Genomic DNA, 16,492 nt, shown 5'->3' on the forward strand with positions numbered 1-16,492 from the left:
ATTCTGAGACGTAAAAATGGTTTGTCTCCGAGCTGTTTGAGCCCTGAGAGAGATCTCTTTTATTTTCTCACAGTTGCCTCTTTCCACGAGCTCCGCTCAAAGGAAAAATGAGACTACAGCAAGCTCTCAAATTAGTCTTAAAATGAAGGTTCAGCCTACCGTCCACGATCTGTCTTATAACATCTCAGCTGTTAAAAAGACAAGACAATTATCAGACGAGTCCAAGCATTTCAAGACCGATGCAGAGCTGGCTAAACACTGAAGCTTCAGTGACATGGCAACCTGTGTGCAGGGAATGCAGTATTCATTTTAAACGCTACGTGTCAGAGTTACATACGTACTGCTCCTTTAACACTGTACATTTACAACTCATTTCACACAACACAAGAACATGTCAGTACAGTGAGAATATTAATTAACTGTGCAAAAAGGATCCTTCATAAAGACCTCGCCTGCGCAGGCAGACAGCATGTGTCAGAAACCTGGACGGTGCGGAGGTCTCCAGGTAGCAAAAGTGGGCTTTTCAAATTCAGGATAAGGGTGTATCCCGGTTTCTTACATTTGGGATAAAATGTTTATGTGCACAAACACATCAACATTTACTGAAAAAAACCTCCATCATTACCGGGATACTCAAGTCCATGTTAACAAACTCAGTGTTTATGATGCAGAATCTAAACTGCCCTAAAGAGCCAGCAGCTGATTTAAGGAAAGACTTAAAAACGATCAAATAAATCCTAAAAATGTGTCATATTCTATGTTCACTGCATGACATCCTGCATAAACAAATAAGGCAAAAAAAAACAAAAAACAACAACATAAAACTCAGGTTTCCATTAGTATTTTAATTCCAAAATCATTAGTTAGTGATCTACAAAGTACAAATTCACAACACCCAGAACTGCACATCTCCAGTTTCATTTCTGTGCATTTGAATAAAGTTGGGGTTAGCATCAGTTACTGTGGCAGATCTAAGGTACCTCACATTATGAAGGAAGGTCGAACAGAAGAACATGCAGACACAGGTATAATCTGTGGATTATCTGAGTTAGTGGCTCTCTCTTTTCTTTCTTCATCCATTCAAGAGGATGAAGTCGCAGAATGCCCAAGAGAAGAGCCATTCATATCACTGACAAGCTACTATACTGCCCCCTGCAGGACGCTTAGTGTAAGGCAACATGACTTAAAGCCTCTGTCAACAGAGCAGGCACTGAAGAGAAAATGCTTTTTTCTTTTTTTTTTTTTTAAATCAGTGAACTGTTAAAACTTCTCATCAGACAAGTACCCTCAGCCAGAAACATTAACAGATTAACTTCTAAACACGTGAGAACATTTCTACTTTTACCACATGTTTTAGTTTCCAGCATGTGTTTCTATGCAGCAGGTTAGTCAGCAGGAGTCCAGGGACTTTAATAAAGTGCCTTTTACAAACAGAGAAGCATCCTGAGTCAAAAAGTCAGTTAAAGCGGTGACGTTACAGACGACATGCTAAATGTACACTCGTACAGTACAGAAGATGTCTCCAGGCGGTCTTTACTCAAACACTTAGAACTTTAAGAGAACAAGAAGTAATGCAGAATTAGACACTGAAAACTACAAAGAAATATACCTCCCATCAGGATTTGTACAGTAACTGCACTTCTATTACTGCTTCACATTTTCAACACAAACTCCTCCCTCCCTCCTTAAACACAAGATGAAGATTGGTCCTCTTCTCCTTCAGCATGAGGAGAAATCATGACATCAGATTGGAATGGGGGGAAAAAACAAACACTGATTTCCAGTTCTTGATCATTTTGATGAGAAAAAAAAAATGATTCTGTTTAATCTCAAGGTGAGTTATTTGGTCATCACTGGTGGGAATGATTATAAATGCAAATGTTTCTCCAGTCATGTCTAAGTAATGGCTTTGGGAAATTGGATAGGTTGATAAGAATGGCACAGACGACAAGGCTACACCGGGTTTGTTTGCATTTTTCACTTCCGCCGAATCACCAACTCTTGTCCCGACATATTATGACACACACAAAAGGCAGCAGATGACGAACAGGAAACACGTTCCGGAAAACAAACCACGGACATTTGTACTAAACTGCTGAGATCAAAACAAAAATCACAGAATCGGATTTAGAATTCCTTAAAGTCAACATTCAGACACCTTCAGTAAACATTTACAATCTCATTAAATCTCAACCTGAGATGTCTTACACTGAACAGCTACTGATTTTTTGCGGTTTATTCTAAGAAACATCGCAGCACCTTTATGTTTAGTATCTCCCGCTCCTCGTGATAATCTATGCTGTTAGAGGAAATAGTCTCCTTTTTTCAGTATCTTCTCCGTCCGTCTGGTATTTGGTGCTCTTGCTCGTAATAATCTAAATCATTTCACTGCCAGCTGGGTGATAGGGGTAGAGCAAAAAAAAGATGGAAGACATGCACAAGCCAATCAGAAACTGTACATGTCTCCTTTTCCTCCTCTTCCTTATTGTTTGAGTTACTGCTAAGAGCCGATCGCTGACGGGGAAGGAGAGCTGTGAGCGGCAGTGTCGGTGGGGGGGGGGGGGTTGAAGCTGCGCCGGTCACAGAGCGAGCTCAGGAGATGATGCGGATGCCGAAGTTTTTCTTGAGCTGCTCGAGGAAGATGAAGGTGAGGACCGTGTGAGGAACCAGGCGAATCCCTGCGGGGACGAGACCCTGTAACAAGATTTGGCACTAGTTTAGTGTGCTCCCTTTACAGCCTGCAAAATTGAAACTGCAATCCTTAGAGGTACTTCTTCATTTCATCATTGAGGTTGATTCAAAATAGAAGAGGCTTTTCATATCTCACATAGCACCAGCTTGCTTTTGATTCTTAAGTATAACATTAGCTCGTTGTCATAAATCATGTTGGTGTGTTTCTGCATCTTTAATTCATTTAGCTTCAATAGTTCACTGAAACTCCATCACAAATGCTCCTTCAGTGCTGCCTCTGAGTGGGCGGATCTATGCTGTACGTATGTTTGATTGACAGCTGAGCCAGCAGAGGAACTGTGGCACATTGTAGATAAACCTGCACTGCTAACTGCAGCGAACATGTGGGCAGACAGACGCGTTGTGATCAGTGGCGATTGCAAAGTGTGGACACGTTTTAGAGCTGCTCACATTACCACAGTTTACTGTTTGTTGTGGAGGTGAAGATGTATCATGCAAACTAATGTTAGCAGTGTGGTTGATAAGAGGTTCATATTGCGGACTGCATGGACGTAGCCTCTGTGATGCAAAGGTTTCCAAAGGTGTGTTTTGAAGCCCATCTATGGCGGTCACCATATTCTAAGACCGTTAGACTTTACCTAACTTTAGATCAATCTAGAGACCGAGAAAGAGGTGGAGATGAGGCGGACAGCAGCTGCATGTGCCTTCCTGTCAGCTCAACCACACCTTTAATTATGGATATCTCTTGACCTTACAGGACCAATTTGAAAGATATCTATTGAATGAAATGATAAAGGTATCTTACTATATGATCAGACATTAAGGAAACATGCTATGTTGAAGTGCTGGCTTCTCTGACAACAATGCAGCAGCCAGTATGTCCTCCTTCTAACTTTAGATTCTGGTCCTGAATGCTCTGGATTTGTTTGGACCAGAGAAGGTAGACGCTTTTAGGGCACCCCCACACGGCCATTTTGGATGCCCCTCGGTTTGTCAGATATGAAACCAGTTATCAGGTCAAACCAACAGGTGTTGCAGCGATGGAAGCGAGCAAGCGAACTGGTTCAGATAGAAGTGAATGTACCCGACCTAAAAAGCCTCTGCATGTTTCTAATAAGCTCCACGAGCAGAAACGTGCTCAATCTAGGATCAATATTTGAGATGCTTAAAAAAGAAATTGAGAGGTTAGAACGCAGAAAGGTTTCAAGACCGATGCAGAGCTGGATAAACACTGAAGCTTTAGTGTCTGCGACATGGCAACACGTGTGCACATCGACACTTAGGAGGAGGGGGAGGGGGGAGACAGCTTTCTCCAGTGTTTTAAATTTGGAGTGCAGTACCCATTTTACACGCTAGATGTCAGAGTTACATAATGCTCCTTTAAAAAAATGCAAACAGATGAGTTACATATATAAAAATAAATCCCCTGCTGTACGGTGTATACCAATAAAGAAATTCACTATTCAGACTTCATTTTTATGCAGATATCCATATACAGCATGACATACTGGCTCCATTCGACGGTTGCACTGTTAGAATACCGTTGAATGGAGCCAGTATTTCATTAGCGCGTATAATGTTCTGCCTGCTTCTCCACATGGACTCTTTCTCTTTGCATACACCAAATACTACAAATGGACTACAAATGGAGACTAGAACACTTTCCATGCTGAAAATCCAGACCCACATATCTATGTAGAATCAGTAATTAAGAGTGTAACTTGTGGAGTGTAGGATATTTTTTTACCTTGTAAAATGCAAGCGGACCGAGCTTTGCAGTTTCTCTTAAGCAGTGTGTCACCCCCTAAAAACACAAACACTGGATTAGAGTGGAATGATCAAGGGGGATGTACAGAAACAGAGGGATTAAAAGCTGAAGGAGAAGATGAACAGGAAAGGGGGGGGGGGGGGGGCACTCACCGTGTACTCTCCCTTGGAGCTCATGAGCCTCGTCTTCATGACATCCAGAGGTTGACACAAGATTGTAGCACAGCCTCCCTGCAGAGGAGCGGACAGTCCGTTCATTAAAGAGGTCACACTTCACAATGACTCCTTCAGGCCACTCACGTTGAACTTTGTACTTACAGCGATGAAGCTGGAGAGGAAGTGTGTGAGCATGTTGTCTCCCATCACACCTGTTCCCAGAACCAGCTGCTTGGCCTGGTCGTAACACGCCAACTGAAAGTGGGAATTAAACAGGGGTGGGGGCGGCATTTTAGAAAAGTGATTACATGAAGATAGTTGGTCTTCCATTTTGGAAGTCGTTTTTTTCCCTCCAGAATCTGGCCTTAATTGGATTCATCAAAAAGGAAGCTCATAATAAATACAAAATAAAAATAAGGTGATTAATTCCAAGAACCAGATGTGAGAATGACTTCTGAATTACAAAAGACCTGAAACTTAAAGAGCTGCTCTCACTGGATGCTTTTCAGAGGATGTTAAATGACCCGGGAGGCAGGCCACATCTGGCTGCAGATGTTCTGCCTGATATGTTTAGGATTGCTGTTTTACTTGTTATTTCAAGTCTTCATGTTACTTATATTGTACTTGTATTTATGGCTGCTCATTGTTCTTTTGATAACTGTGCTGCTGTCAGTTTTCTCCTGGTTAGATAAAGGTTGAATAGGGGCGCCGGTGGCCTAGTTGTTAGTGCGCACGCCCAGTGTACAGAGGCTGTAGTTCTCCAAGCAGGCGGACTGGGTTCAAGTCCAACCTGTGACTCCTTTCCTGCATGTCATTCCCCACTCCCTCTATCTCTCTGTCCTTAATTTCTAACTCTATCCACATTTCTATCGCTACAATAAAGGCAAAAAAAAACCATAAATAAAAATATATAAATAAATATGAATTACATTTATCAAATACTTTAATTGGCTTACTTTAGTTTTGCTAAAACATGAAAACAAAGCACACAATATCAACCTGTTACAGCATTACTTTTTTTTTTAAATATTGATGTTTAGCTCCCCCTGGTGGCAGTTTAAAAAGACACTTTAGCAGGCGGGCAGAAATTCACAGCTGATCGTGTCATTTTCTTTTTTACAAGTTTAACAATAGATATATGAAAGGAAATAAAAGGTAAATGAGAGCTTAAGAGAATAATCATAAGCATTGTGAAGATTTCTACAAAGCTGCATATTCACCTATTGTGTTATTGTCACTCTGTGCACACAGTGTCCACAGTCATATTACAGGTTTAATTATGAAAAAATAATGTAACAAACGCTGAATCACTGGAAAATTATCCAATGAAATGTGTTGCCTTAAGTCCTTATAATGTGGCCTACATTCATATCAATATTTATTAGCTGTCAAAATGTGAATAAGTGATACGTGTGAAGTTCATCTTTGGGTTTGCTGTACTGAACTCACTTTACAAAGATATGCGAGGCTGAGGTTTTATGGATTTATGCATTATGCACGAGTTAAATGGAACCATTCGATCAAGAAGCCAGTTCATCTAGGAGAATGATTCCTCGTTTATACATTCATGTTCATTTTATTTGACTCATTTTAACTCCATTGTGTGAGCACAGGGTTAGTTAAGTTACTTATAGATGAGTCTGTCATAAAGATGATGATGATAGATGGTTTCTGGATTAAACAAGAAAACCAAATATCTTGTTTATGAGACTCTGATGTCACAGATTGAATAAATGGCACTAAAAAAAAATAAAGAAGAAGACAGACAATCCGAGGTGTACAAAAGCCCCTCTGGGCACTCCACGCATTGTAGGAGTCGCTCGCTTGTAGGAGCACACGGACCCGCTCATAGTCACTTGTGTTCAGCAGGGACAATAAGCCTTTGTTTTTCTTTCCTATGCGGTGTGTGTGAGTGAATCAGGTGAGAATCTGTTCATGGTTCCTCAACAGTAGGACACGTTGATTTTATACAAACATGCATACTTTTGTGCAATTCTTAGTTTCTGTTTGTAAAACTAGTAATGCACCACGAGGTGCGCTAGCTAAAAGTACGAGTGAATGCTGATGCTAACAACATAAGTTCTCTGAATGCTGAGTCTATCCTTTTGTACAAGTGGAAAACTGCTTCACCAGATTAGTTTAGAATTAGAAGAGGAATATATGGGAAGAATTTTGTTCATGGATATTTTCCTTGCTTTTTCAGAACGACACACCATAAACGGTTGTTAACCTCACTGCAAAAAAAAAAAAAAAAAAAAAAAAAAGCATTCTATGAGAAACATTAGTGCGTGTGACTTGCCTGTCCCACAGTGACCAGCGCTCCTCTGCTGGACGCCATGGTGGCTCCTGAGAACAGTTTCCTCACTCCCTCTGTGGGGCCAGACGCAGGACAGAGGTCAGACATCCTTCAACCAATAGTTTCACTTCCTACATTTATCATATTGTTTTCGATTTACCTTCTCTGAACACTCTGTAGAGCCCATCGAGAGCATGTTTGTAGCTAAAAGAAAGGAAGAAAGACTCCAGTGTTCAGTGACAACAACAGATTTTAAAAGTCTAAAGTAAACATTTCTAAACGATAATATAAAAGCTCTCACTTTCTCCTCAGTTCTGCCGGTAGTTTCATGTCATTCTGCATCCTGGAAGGCAAAAACAGTCCATATTACCACAGCTCAATAAGGATCATTTCAATTATGTTTACACCGTAAAACTTCGTTTAATAGCCCAGGCTTTTATTCACTCAGTCTAGAATCTGAATCTGTATAAAGGAACACACTGTTTTTTAAGTCACAGGCATCGAAATGTAAAGATCTGCTCACATTTTTAACCACAATAATCACGTTCAAAGCAAGAAATAATTCACTTCCGGGAAACACACCAAAAAAAACATTTGGTATAACTATGAAGAGTCTGTGTATTTCAGGGTTTGGGGTGAGGAGCTGTAACACAGCACAAATATAAATCAAAAAAACAATACAAAAAATAAATGTTTAAATTGAGATGGGCTTTTAGTTGAAGTTTTACGGTATACTTAATAATATCTGAGTTGGTGTGGCGTGTTACCTGACGTTCACCATGTCGGCCGGCGTGCCAACAAAACCACCAGTGAAACCTGTATGCACAGAAACTGTATTGGTACTCGACCCTGTATGAGTGACACTGCATGTGTGAATATGTGTGTGTATGTGTGTGTGTGCCAGAGAGAAGAGAGGGGGGATGTGTGAGTGTGTGAGTGTGTGCTTGTGTGCGTTCCCACCTCCAAAGGCTCCCAGCAGCACCTTCTGGTAAAAAGGCATGGGGCCCTGGCTTTTGCTTCCCATCATGTCCCTCACCGTCTCATAAATAGCAAATCTGGTGAGAGAATAGGACATCTGAGAGGAGAGGAGAGGAAGAGGAGAGGAATTAGTCAATTAGAGGTGAGAGATTCTTTTCTTCTGCTCTTCGCCCTACTCCGTGGCGAGCACGGCGTCCTACCTAAAAGGCCCTTGACAGAAGTACGATGAACCAATATTGACGACCCTGATACCTGGTAGACTTCAAAACAATTGTAAGCTCCCTGATAAATGACACATTTCTTAATTCAGCCTTATTTTAGGATCATTTTCTGCTTCAGAGGAGTGTGATCTGTTAGTTGACTTTCTTTATTGGTTTGTCTGCACACGTCCTCACAGAAACACATACCTGTCTGCAAAGGGAGGCAGAGAGGCCGTTGTACAGAGCCAGCACACCATCGTTCTTCACTACATGAATGGCCATCCCCACCATCCTCTTCTTCACCTCCTGCTGGGTCTGCAGGTGAACCTGGAAGGACAGATGTGTGTTAGCGGGGATGTTGTTTTAATACCAAACCTACTCACCTTAGAACAAGAATGAAACATATCGACACACACAGATGATGTGAGGTCCAGCTGGGGTTGACACTTCATACACAGTATTTTATCTTTTTGTTCCATCTTGTCAGGTACCTTAGACACCATTTCTCATGTTAACACAGCTCGAAGGGTCAAAGGTCAGAATGGTTACTCAAGCTGTTCAGTTTTGCATTTCAATAAAACTAGAGGACTGAACGAGAAAATATAAAAATAATGGCAAAAACATAATCATCAGATGGCAACATGTCTTTGCATTTAGCATCTCAAATCAAAGGATCCTACAACTCCCATAGTTCAACTCAATGCTAATTGGAAATAGACCCTTGCTGCCTGGTTAGTACACCTTTTTAATAGCTAATCGTTTCTTTGTTCTCAAGATATAATTCCATACAGTTTTTAAAGGTCACATATTATTCTCCTTTTCAACAAGTTTAAAAAAAGTATCAGAGCTCCCCGAAACATGTCCATGGAGTTTTGTTAGAAATCCATTTGATCATGCCTATAAACCCCTCTATTTCAGCCCTGCTCAGAACAGGCTGTTTCTGTGTCTGTACCTTTAAATATGTAAATGAGCTGTGTCTGACCACGCCCCCTCTCTGGAAGGGCTTTGGTGTCTCGGACTTTCTCGCTCCATGTCCTATTGTTTACGGTGAGAAGGCGGACTCAGAGGGCAGAACAAACTCCTAGCTGTGGGAGTGTCACCCACCTGGGGGAGGGGTTACTGCCCTTTGTGATGTCACAAAGGGAAAATCTCCAAACGGCCTGTTAGAGCACACATTTTCTGAAAAGTGGAGCAGGCAAAAGAAAGAGAGGAAGGACTTTTCATATAATTGGGGGGTTTTAGACAGACTAGGGACACATATCAGTGTTAGAAAAACTTGGTGAAGTGTATTTAGCTTAATATTTGGCCTATGAATTCCTTTATGTGTGTGCATTTGTGTGTGAACTGTGTTTGTTGTTAGTCCTTGTCAGAGAAGGTCGTCAGCTCAACAATGTGGCCTTTGTTCTCTTCTCTAATCAATATTTGAGTTGGAGGGCCACTCACCTCTTCACGACACCATGGGTTTTTACCCCCATCTTATCACTAGTCTGTATCAAGGGGCTGCAAGTTTTGTGTGAAATCTGTTCAAAATATTAGTTTACATTTAAGCACTAAAACAAAGTCACTATGAGGCTGATGGTAATGTCTTTAGTTTTGCAGGTTATTTGATTTTAAGCCAAACATATGCAAATCTACATTTTTAACCTCATAATTGGGCTGTAGGAAAAGTTAAGGGTAAAGTGAAAGATCAGAGTAAAAGTTGACCTGATTTCTCAGCAACCACAGTGCCCCCACTGGAGGGGGGTGTTATTACAACGGAAATAATCGATCTCAGGATTTCCCTGAATCGATATTTAATTGGGAAAATAATAATTGCAATGCATCGACGAATCAATATTTTTAACCAGCTCCAGTGATGACATCGTAATCACATTACCTTTACCTGTGTGTTCTTCAGTCATGTAATGATCCTGCTTCATTCTCTTTTCTGCTCGAATGTATGTCCATTTTCACTTCCAAATACACGTAGAATTAATGTAAAGGCAAAAAGCTGTCATTATGATCTGGACATATCTGGACGACTCAGGAAGATTTTGGGGGCAGGCTGTCATAAAATTTAGCAGACATTTTCAGGAGTGCATGTGTGAAAACATTTCAGGACAACATTCAGATTTAACCTTTATAAAGTTAACATCTTATTATGTCACATGCTATATATATTTTTGAACCAAGATTCAGACAAAGAAAATCAGCTTACAGACAAAAGTAACTTCCAGAAATACATGTGGATGTGTTCAGGAGTCACTTAAGTCTCTGCTGTTGTTCTGGTGCTCAGATAAAGTCACAAGGTGCAGGAGTCACATCGGGACACCGGCTGGTTAATATGCATAGAAACACTGTCAGCTGTACGTGCGCGCGCACACTGGAAGTTGATTCATGTTGGACTGAGATGTCTTTTTAGATGAATTTAGAAAATGTTGTTGAGCAACTCTGCTGCATCCGTGCAGGGCACCAACAGAGCAGCATATCTGATGGCTTCAAGGACCTTTAACACAAAGAGCAAACGTTTAAAAAAAAAAAAAAACTGAACAAAAACATGAGCAGACAATCTCTGTCTTGTGATAACAGGATTTCATCAAGCCCTGCTTCCCTGCTGAAGGTTACATCTTCTCTCAAAAGTGACACTTTAGTTCTTTATGTTGAGATATGTCTCTTTATAGCTTCATGATACATTAACAGGAACCTTCCTTTCCTCTGAAAGTTGTTCATTACAGAGTCATAATCTGCCTCACTGACAGACAAAACAAACATTGATTTCAACTGTTTAATATGACCATGGGTCATTTTGGACCATAACGTTTCAAATGACAGGAGCTGTAGAGTCGTCTTGTAATGATTACATCTTTTCATGTTATCATTGAACAGATCTCAGTCGTCCAAATGAATAAACCAGATTAAATTCCCTGTCCCTGAGTGGGTGGGGCCGTCTCTCTTCCCCCCCACGTTCAGGTCAATGAAACATGTCTTAGCCTCTGAATGAAACAAACAAGCTAAAGAAGCTCCATCCCATACAGTGTGAACACAGAGCTGAGAACAACAAGCCCAGAGGAAATGTGACTTCACTCATGTACGCATATTTTACCTCTAATAGGACAGCTGGAGAGAGACAGGAAATAAGGATAAGAGAGCGTGGGGATGACGTGCACCACTGAGCCATTGGTCAGAAAAAAACAATGAGAGACTTTGCATTTGGATCTGGGGTGCATGCTACATCGAATGAGCTAACCCTGCACTCCAAAGAAGCTCCTTCTAAGTCTATCTCCTGAATGGTATAGGAAACATTTTGAAGTTTTTCTTCAGTATCAAAGTAGTGCAGGGGTTGTTGTCTACCTCTAAAAAAAGGGGAACATGGCTATAAGGAACTGCTACGAGTTTATTTAGCAGTTTGCAGTTGCCACATTGGATGGATGCAAGAGTCAGAACAGCAATTTCCCCAACAAGAATGTGTCCCAGCAAGCTTCTCTCAAAGCCAAACATAAAAAAAAAACTGACTAGACATTCTTATAAAGAAATGACCGGTAAGAACCTTTGATAACTGAACTGACATCGACCTAACTTACCATCATTTTCCCTCTAATAAACAATACAACGAGTTCTAGATTCAAAGAAAATCTTGTAGTTTACTAAACCTTTTTTTCTTGTGATGATGGATATCTACATCATCACCCTTGCTAGTCGGCACCAGATGACTAGTCGGTTAAACTAATTACTTATTCTTCTAATAATGTAGGCCAATAACAAAGATTAAATGTTGTGTCTAAGGTGTAACTTAGCCAACAGTCACTAGACGGGGCTGTAGCTCCAGGTAATGGTCCTGTTCTCCCCGCTTTGCCCGGACCTAAACCAGCATAGGGGTCTGATGGATTATCTGCAACGCAGGTAATCACTATACCAGCATTACCTTGATATGACACAACAGACCTTTACAACGACGTATAACTTGTAAGGATTGTGCGTTGGTGGAATGAGCAACACAGCTAAATGTGTGGGTAGCGCCCGAAAAAAATGTGCCAAAATCCCCTGCAATATTCTTCTGTTGGTAGATCGCGTCGCATCTTTCAATGGGGGCAGTTTGACGGTGTGGGGCGGTATCTCTCTCACAGGCAAAACAGAACTTCTCAACATTGAAGGCGATCTCAATGCAGTGAGATATCGGGATGAGATTCTGGAGCCAGTGGCAGTCCCATATCTCCAGAATCTGGGACCTGACTCCATCCTCCAGGATGACAACACTCTCCCCCGCAGAGCCAGGATCATCACAAGAGTACCTCCAGAATTTGGGAGTGGAGAGGATGGAATGGCGCTGCAGTGAGTCCAGACCTCAACCCAATTGAACACTTGTGGGATCAGCTGGGGTGTGTTGTACATGCTAGAGTGGCCAACACAACCACGCTGGTTGACCTTCAACAGCTCCTGGTTGAGGAATGGGATGCCATCCCTCAGCAAAATGTGACCAGCATGAGGAGGAGGTGCCAAGCTGTTGTGGCTGGGTATGGCTCTTCCACACGCTACTGAGGTCACTGACACTGAAAAATGAATAAAGTGTAAAAATGGCCAATACAGTATGTGTTGCTTTTTCCTCATTACTGTGGGAGAATGCAATCATCCAATCCACCAAGCAACTCAAAACACGAGTCAATACCAACAATTACTGATCGAAAATAACATTTCCAAACTTCTTTTTTTTTTGAGGAGTTTACTTCACATACCAAAACCAACTACATCAGCAGAGTCTAAGTCTGTCTCCTACTATGATTGTATATATCATCACCCGCTAACAGCATATTTAGGGCGGACTTGAAGCACTGGAGAGAGCTGTTTTATTCCAATGTGGTGATTGCTGGCCTCTGCTCCATAATTACATGTCACGTCACATGACTTCCCGATGACCACTCAGTATTGCAGGGTCATGTGCTGCTCTCTTCCATGCAACAAACAGATAGGTACTAGCAAGGTGAGAGTTCTTTTGCACTGGGTGGATATGCACTGATTAAGTTACCTGAGCAGCAGAGTGAGGCAGAGATTAACAAGAATGAACAGGCATGAAACCCCTGACACAGAGAGAGAGAGAGAGAGAGAGAGAGAGAGAGAGAGAGAGAGAGAGAGACAGACAGACAGACAGAGAGAGAGAGACAGAGAGAGAGAGACACAGACAGACAGAGAGAGAGACAGAGAGAGAGAGCGACAGACAGACAGAGAGAGAGAGCGAGAGACAGACAGACAGACAGACAGACAGAGAGAGAGAGACAGACCCTCTAGTTAACTTTAAGTTATAAACATGAGGCTACAGTTTCTCCATTCTGTGTAGCCTGCTGAAATGCATCCCACCATTACTTTTTTTTATTTTCAAAACTGTTTTGCTTTGTCCCTGGGACTATTCAATGCCCCTTGCCCCAGCCAGTGCCCTATATTTTCACAGCCTTGAACATCCTAATAGACATTTCAGCGATGCCACAGAAGACATGTGATAGCTCAAAGCATGGCGTGGCTACGAGAAGCTCGCTGCCGCTCTTGTAAGCAGGCCAGGATATTTAATATAGTCGAGGCATAGGCTACAGTAATGTGATGACTCGTCAACGCAGCCTGTCATCTGTGACTCCTGCTGGAAACAGCTGTAGCCTGCTGGTGTTCGGGCCTGAACTCCTCCACGCTACAGCGGAGGGATACACACTTCACTCTTTCCCCCCACCTCGAGCCCCCTCACCTTGAGAAGATCCAGAGGATGCGTGCAGCATGCGGCCCCGCACGACGCCAGCCCACCGAAATACCACCGCGACATTCGTTTCTCGGTCATGGCTCTGGACTCAGCAGTCTGAAGCAGCTACAGCGGTGACTTCCTTCCTCCCCGGTGCGTCTGACGAGCTATCCGCCTGTTCTGTCGGCTTCCTGGCCTGCAGGTTCACACCTCCTAGTTGTTTGCGGTCTACAGGACGCGGTTAACCTTGTTAATCTTCAAACATTCCGATAAGTCACTGCACCGCTGACCGGGGGACTTTGGGCAGCATCGCGCACACTCACACCACATGATGTACGTGTATGCATGCACACGTCTCACTGTGTTTGTGTGCGAGTGTGTGTGCGTGTGTGTGTGTGTGTGCACTGGCTGCTGTGTCCGGGCCACGATGTGCGGCGCAATAGGAAGAAGCTGTAGACAGAGGAGAAGAGAGCAGCCAATTAGCACCGAAGACGGCGGAGCTGCCTACCCGCCCCGGGCTCCAAGATCCAAAGGTCGACAGGGGGGTATGAGAAAGCTAAAGCCCCGGACAGCCTAAACTCCCACAGCCCACTTTCTCCACTACGAGCTGTCATGCGGAATTTAAAGTGATACACATCATCCCTGCAGCTGCAGACTTACAGTCTAGGGCTGCAGAGAGGACACGCTGTCACTGTCTCTTTAAGAGGACAATAGTCGACTTTCCCCCCAAAAAAAGAAAAACCGGCAGTGAGTTAACCATTAAAAGGCCTCTTCTGGCAACATGCAGGAGTGATATGCAAGACACAATTCATGTGCTAAGTTACAGTGGGGGGGTTGGCAAAGGAAAGAGTGATGCCATTTCTGCATTTTGAAACATTTATAATCAAAGGAATAACAGGTTTTCTCTCACTTAAATTATGCGAAATTCCTTAAATTTTACGTGACAAAAAGTTTTTAGTTTTTTAGCTTCCCCCCTCCCTGAAAGGTCTGAAATGGTCATCAAAAGGAACACCGCTTTTTAAAGTAAACAAAGTAGAAGGCTACATGTACAGTTTTTTAGGCACTCATTATTTACTTTAGTATTTTCCTTTTTATGCTGCTTGTTTATAATTCTGCTTTTTTGGGGATTAAGATTTTGAATTGACAGGTGTGTCCATATCCACCTGTTACACTCATTTGTCAACATGTAATGTAACATACATAAATGTACTTCAAGGGGCCTGTGCTTTGGGTCCTTTACAGTGAGCTGTGTAAATCCTACAGCACGCCATATGTACAGAGGCTGTTGACCTCATCCCACTGACCATGGGTTTGAATCCAACCTCGGCCCTTTGCTGCATGTCATCCCCTACTCCTCCTCCTTACATGTCCAACATGTCCTGTCTCTCTTCAGCTGTCCTATTGTTCCAATAAAAGACAAACAGGTCCCAAAAACAACTTAAAAAACAAACAAACTTGCAAGCCTCAAACACTCAGAAGTGACAGAACGAATACAGGACACCAAGATTTTGACTGACAGGTTTTTTAAAATTAGATTATTCTATAATTTTAAAGCAGAAATTAAACACAAGATAAAAAAAAAATGTTCTTAGCCTATATGTTTCTTCAAAGTTATTAGAATTCAATATTAAAGGAGTTAATGTAACTGAGATGGGGGAGGGGTAGTGAAGCCTAAATTGAAGATGTTTAGAATAGCCCACTTTATTGACAATGCATACCTTGTGTTTCTCTGCAGAGCAGGTCAAAGTCTTGAGACAGTCAAACCAAAAGTATGTGAGCGGTAGAGCCAGTGAAAATTGTCCACTAATCCATCACAGATATCGTTTTTTTGTATTGATAAAAAGAACCGAAAATTCTCTCCAGTCTTTGATCGCATTCTTGAGAACCAGTTAGAAATGAGGTCTCAGTACCCTTGCTCTTTTACCTTTGACCACCAATCTCTAATCACTTTATCATTGAGTACATGTGGACTGCTGTCTGGAGTCAAATCGGCAGAAGCTGCAATGCTTGAAATTATTTCTCAACCTAACTTTCAGTCAACCTAACGACAGGCTGAGAGCTGGAGCTGAGGCGGGTTTTTCAATCAGGTCAGCTAAGCGCCATATCGTGAATAACACTTACCCTTCATAAAATCTAAATGGATGCGTTATAAAAAAAAATGTATAAAGACATGAGCTAATCAGACCTATCAGGCTGTAAACATGATCATTTCTGCCTATTTGAATTGGGTGTGTATGTGACTTGCGGTGCTGATGCTGCCAGCCTCAAGCAGAAACTTGTCGAACTTCCACATTTCCGCATCGGCTTAATTTTTCAACACCGGAGGCTGCAGCTTGATTGAGAGATACAAAAATGTCTTTTACGAGGGAGTTTGCCAGGACAGCGGCACAAGAAGTTCCACGCCAATAATAAAGGACAGACCGTAACAGACAAAAGTGACGTCAATCAATAAATGAGTATCATTCAGCAATAAAAACTGTGCAGGGTCAAATGGTCCTTGATTCTGTTTTTGAATCAAGGCTAAACTAATACAATGCTCAAGTTTCAGGTGACTCTGTAGCTTCGACTGAGATGACGGAGTAAAAACATTGAAGTCTCTTGACCTCAGTGACCTTGACAGTTGACCATAAAAAAATGTAATCGCATTATTTCTGAGTTGACAAGAATGTTACTGAGCCCCCAATGCAAGAATTTCTTGAGGGCTACTTT

General features: G+C 42.0%; 1 protein-coding gene across 1 annotated transcript; it reads right to left on the reverse strand.

The window, feature by feature from the left end:
- Nucleotides 1-825: 825 nt before the first annotated feature.
- Nucleotides 826-14,350, reverse strand: slc25a10b (solute carrier family 25 member 10b). The gene is made up of 11 exons (XM_061049514.1): nt 13,793-14,350; nt 8,296-8,415; nt 7,871-7,985; nt 7,678-7,726; nt 7,212-7,253; nt 7,071-7,114; nt 6,914-6,984; nt 4,777-4,869; nt 4,612-4,689; nt 4,439-4,495; nt 826-2,694 (listed from the first exon to the last, which is right to left on the reverse strand). Exons 1-11 carry the CDS (start codon nt 13,880-13,882, stop codon nt 2,593-2,595), a joined length of 861 nt encoding a protein of 286 aa, XP_060905497.1. The 5' UTR covers nt 13,883-14,350; the 3' UTR covers nt 826-2,592.
- Nucleotides 14,351-16,492: the final 2,142 nt, after the last annotated feature.

The sequence above is a fragment of the Labrus mixtus genome, chromosome 2 (assembly GCF_963584025.1).
Source record: "Labrus mixtus chromosome 2, fLabMix1.1, whole genome shotgun sequence".
NCBI classification, from domain to species: Eukaryota; Metazoa; Chordata; class Actinopteri; order Labriformes; family Labridae; genus Labrus; species Labrus mixtus.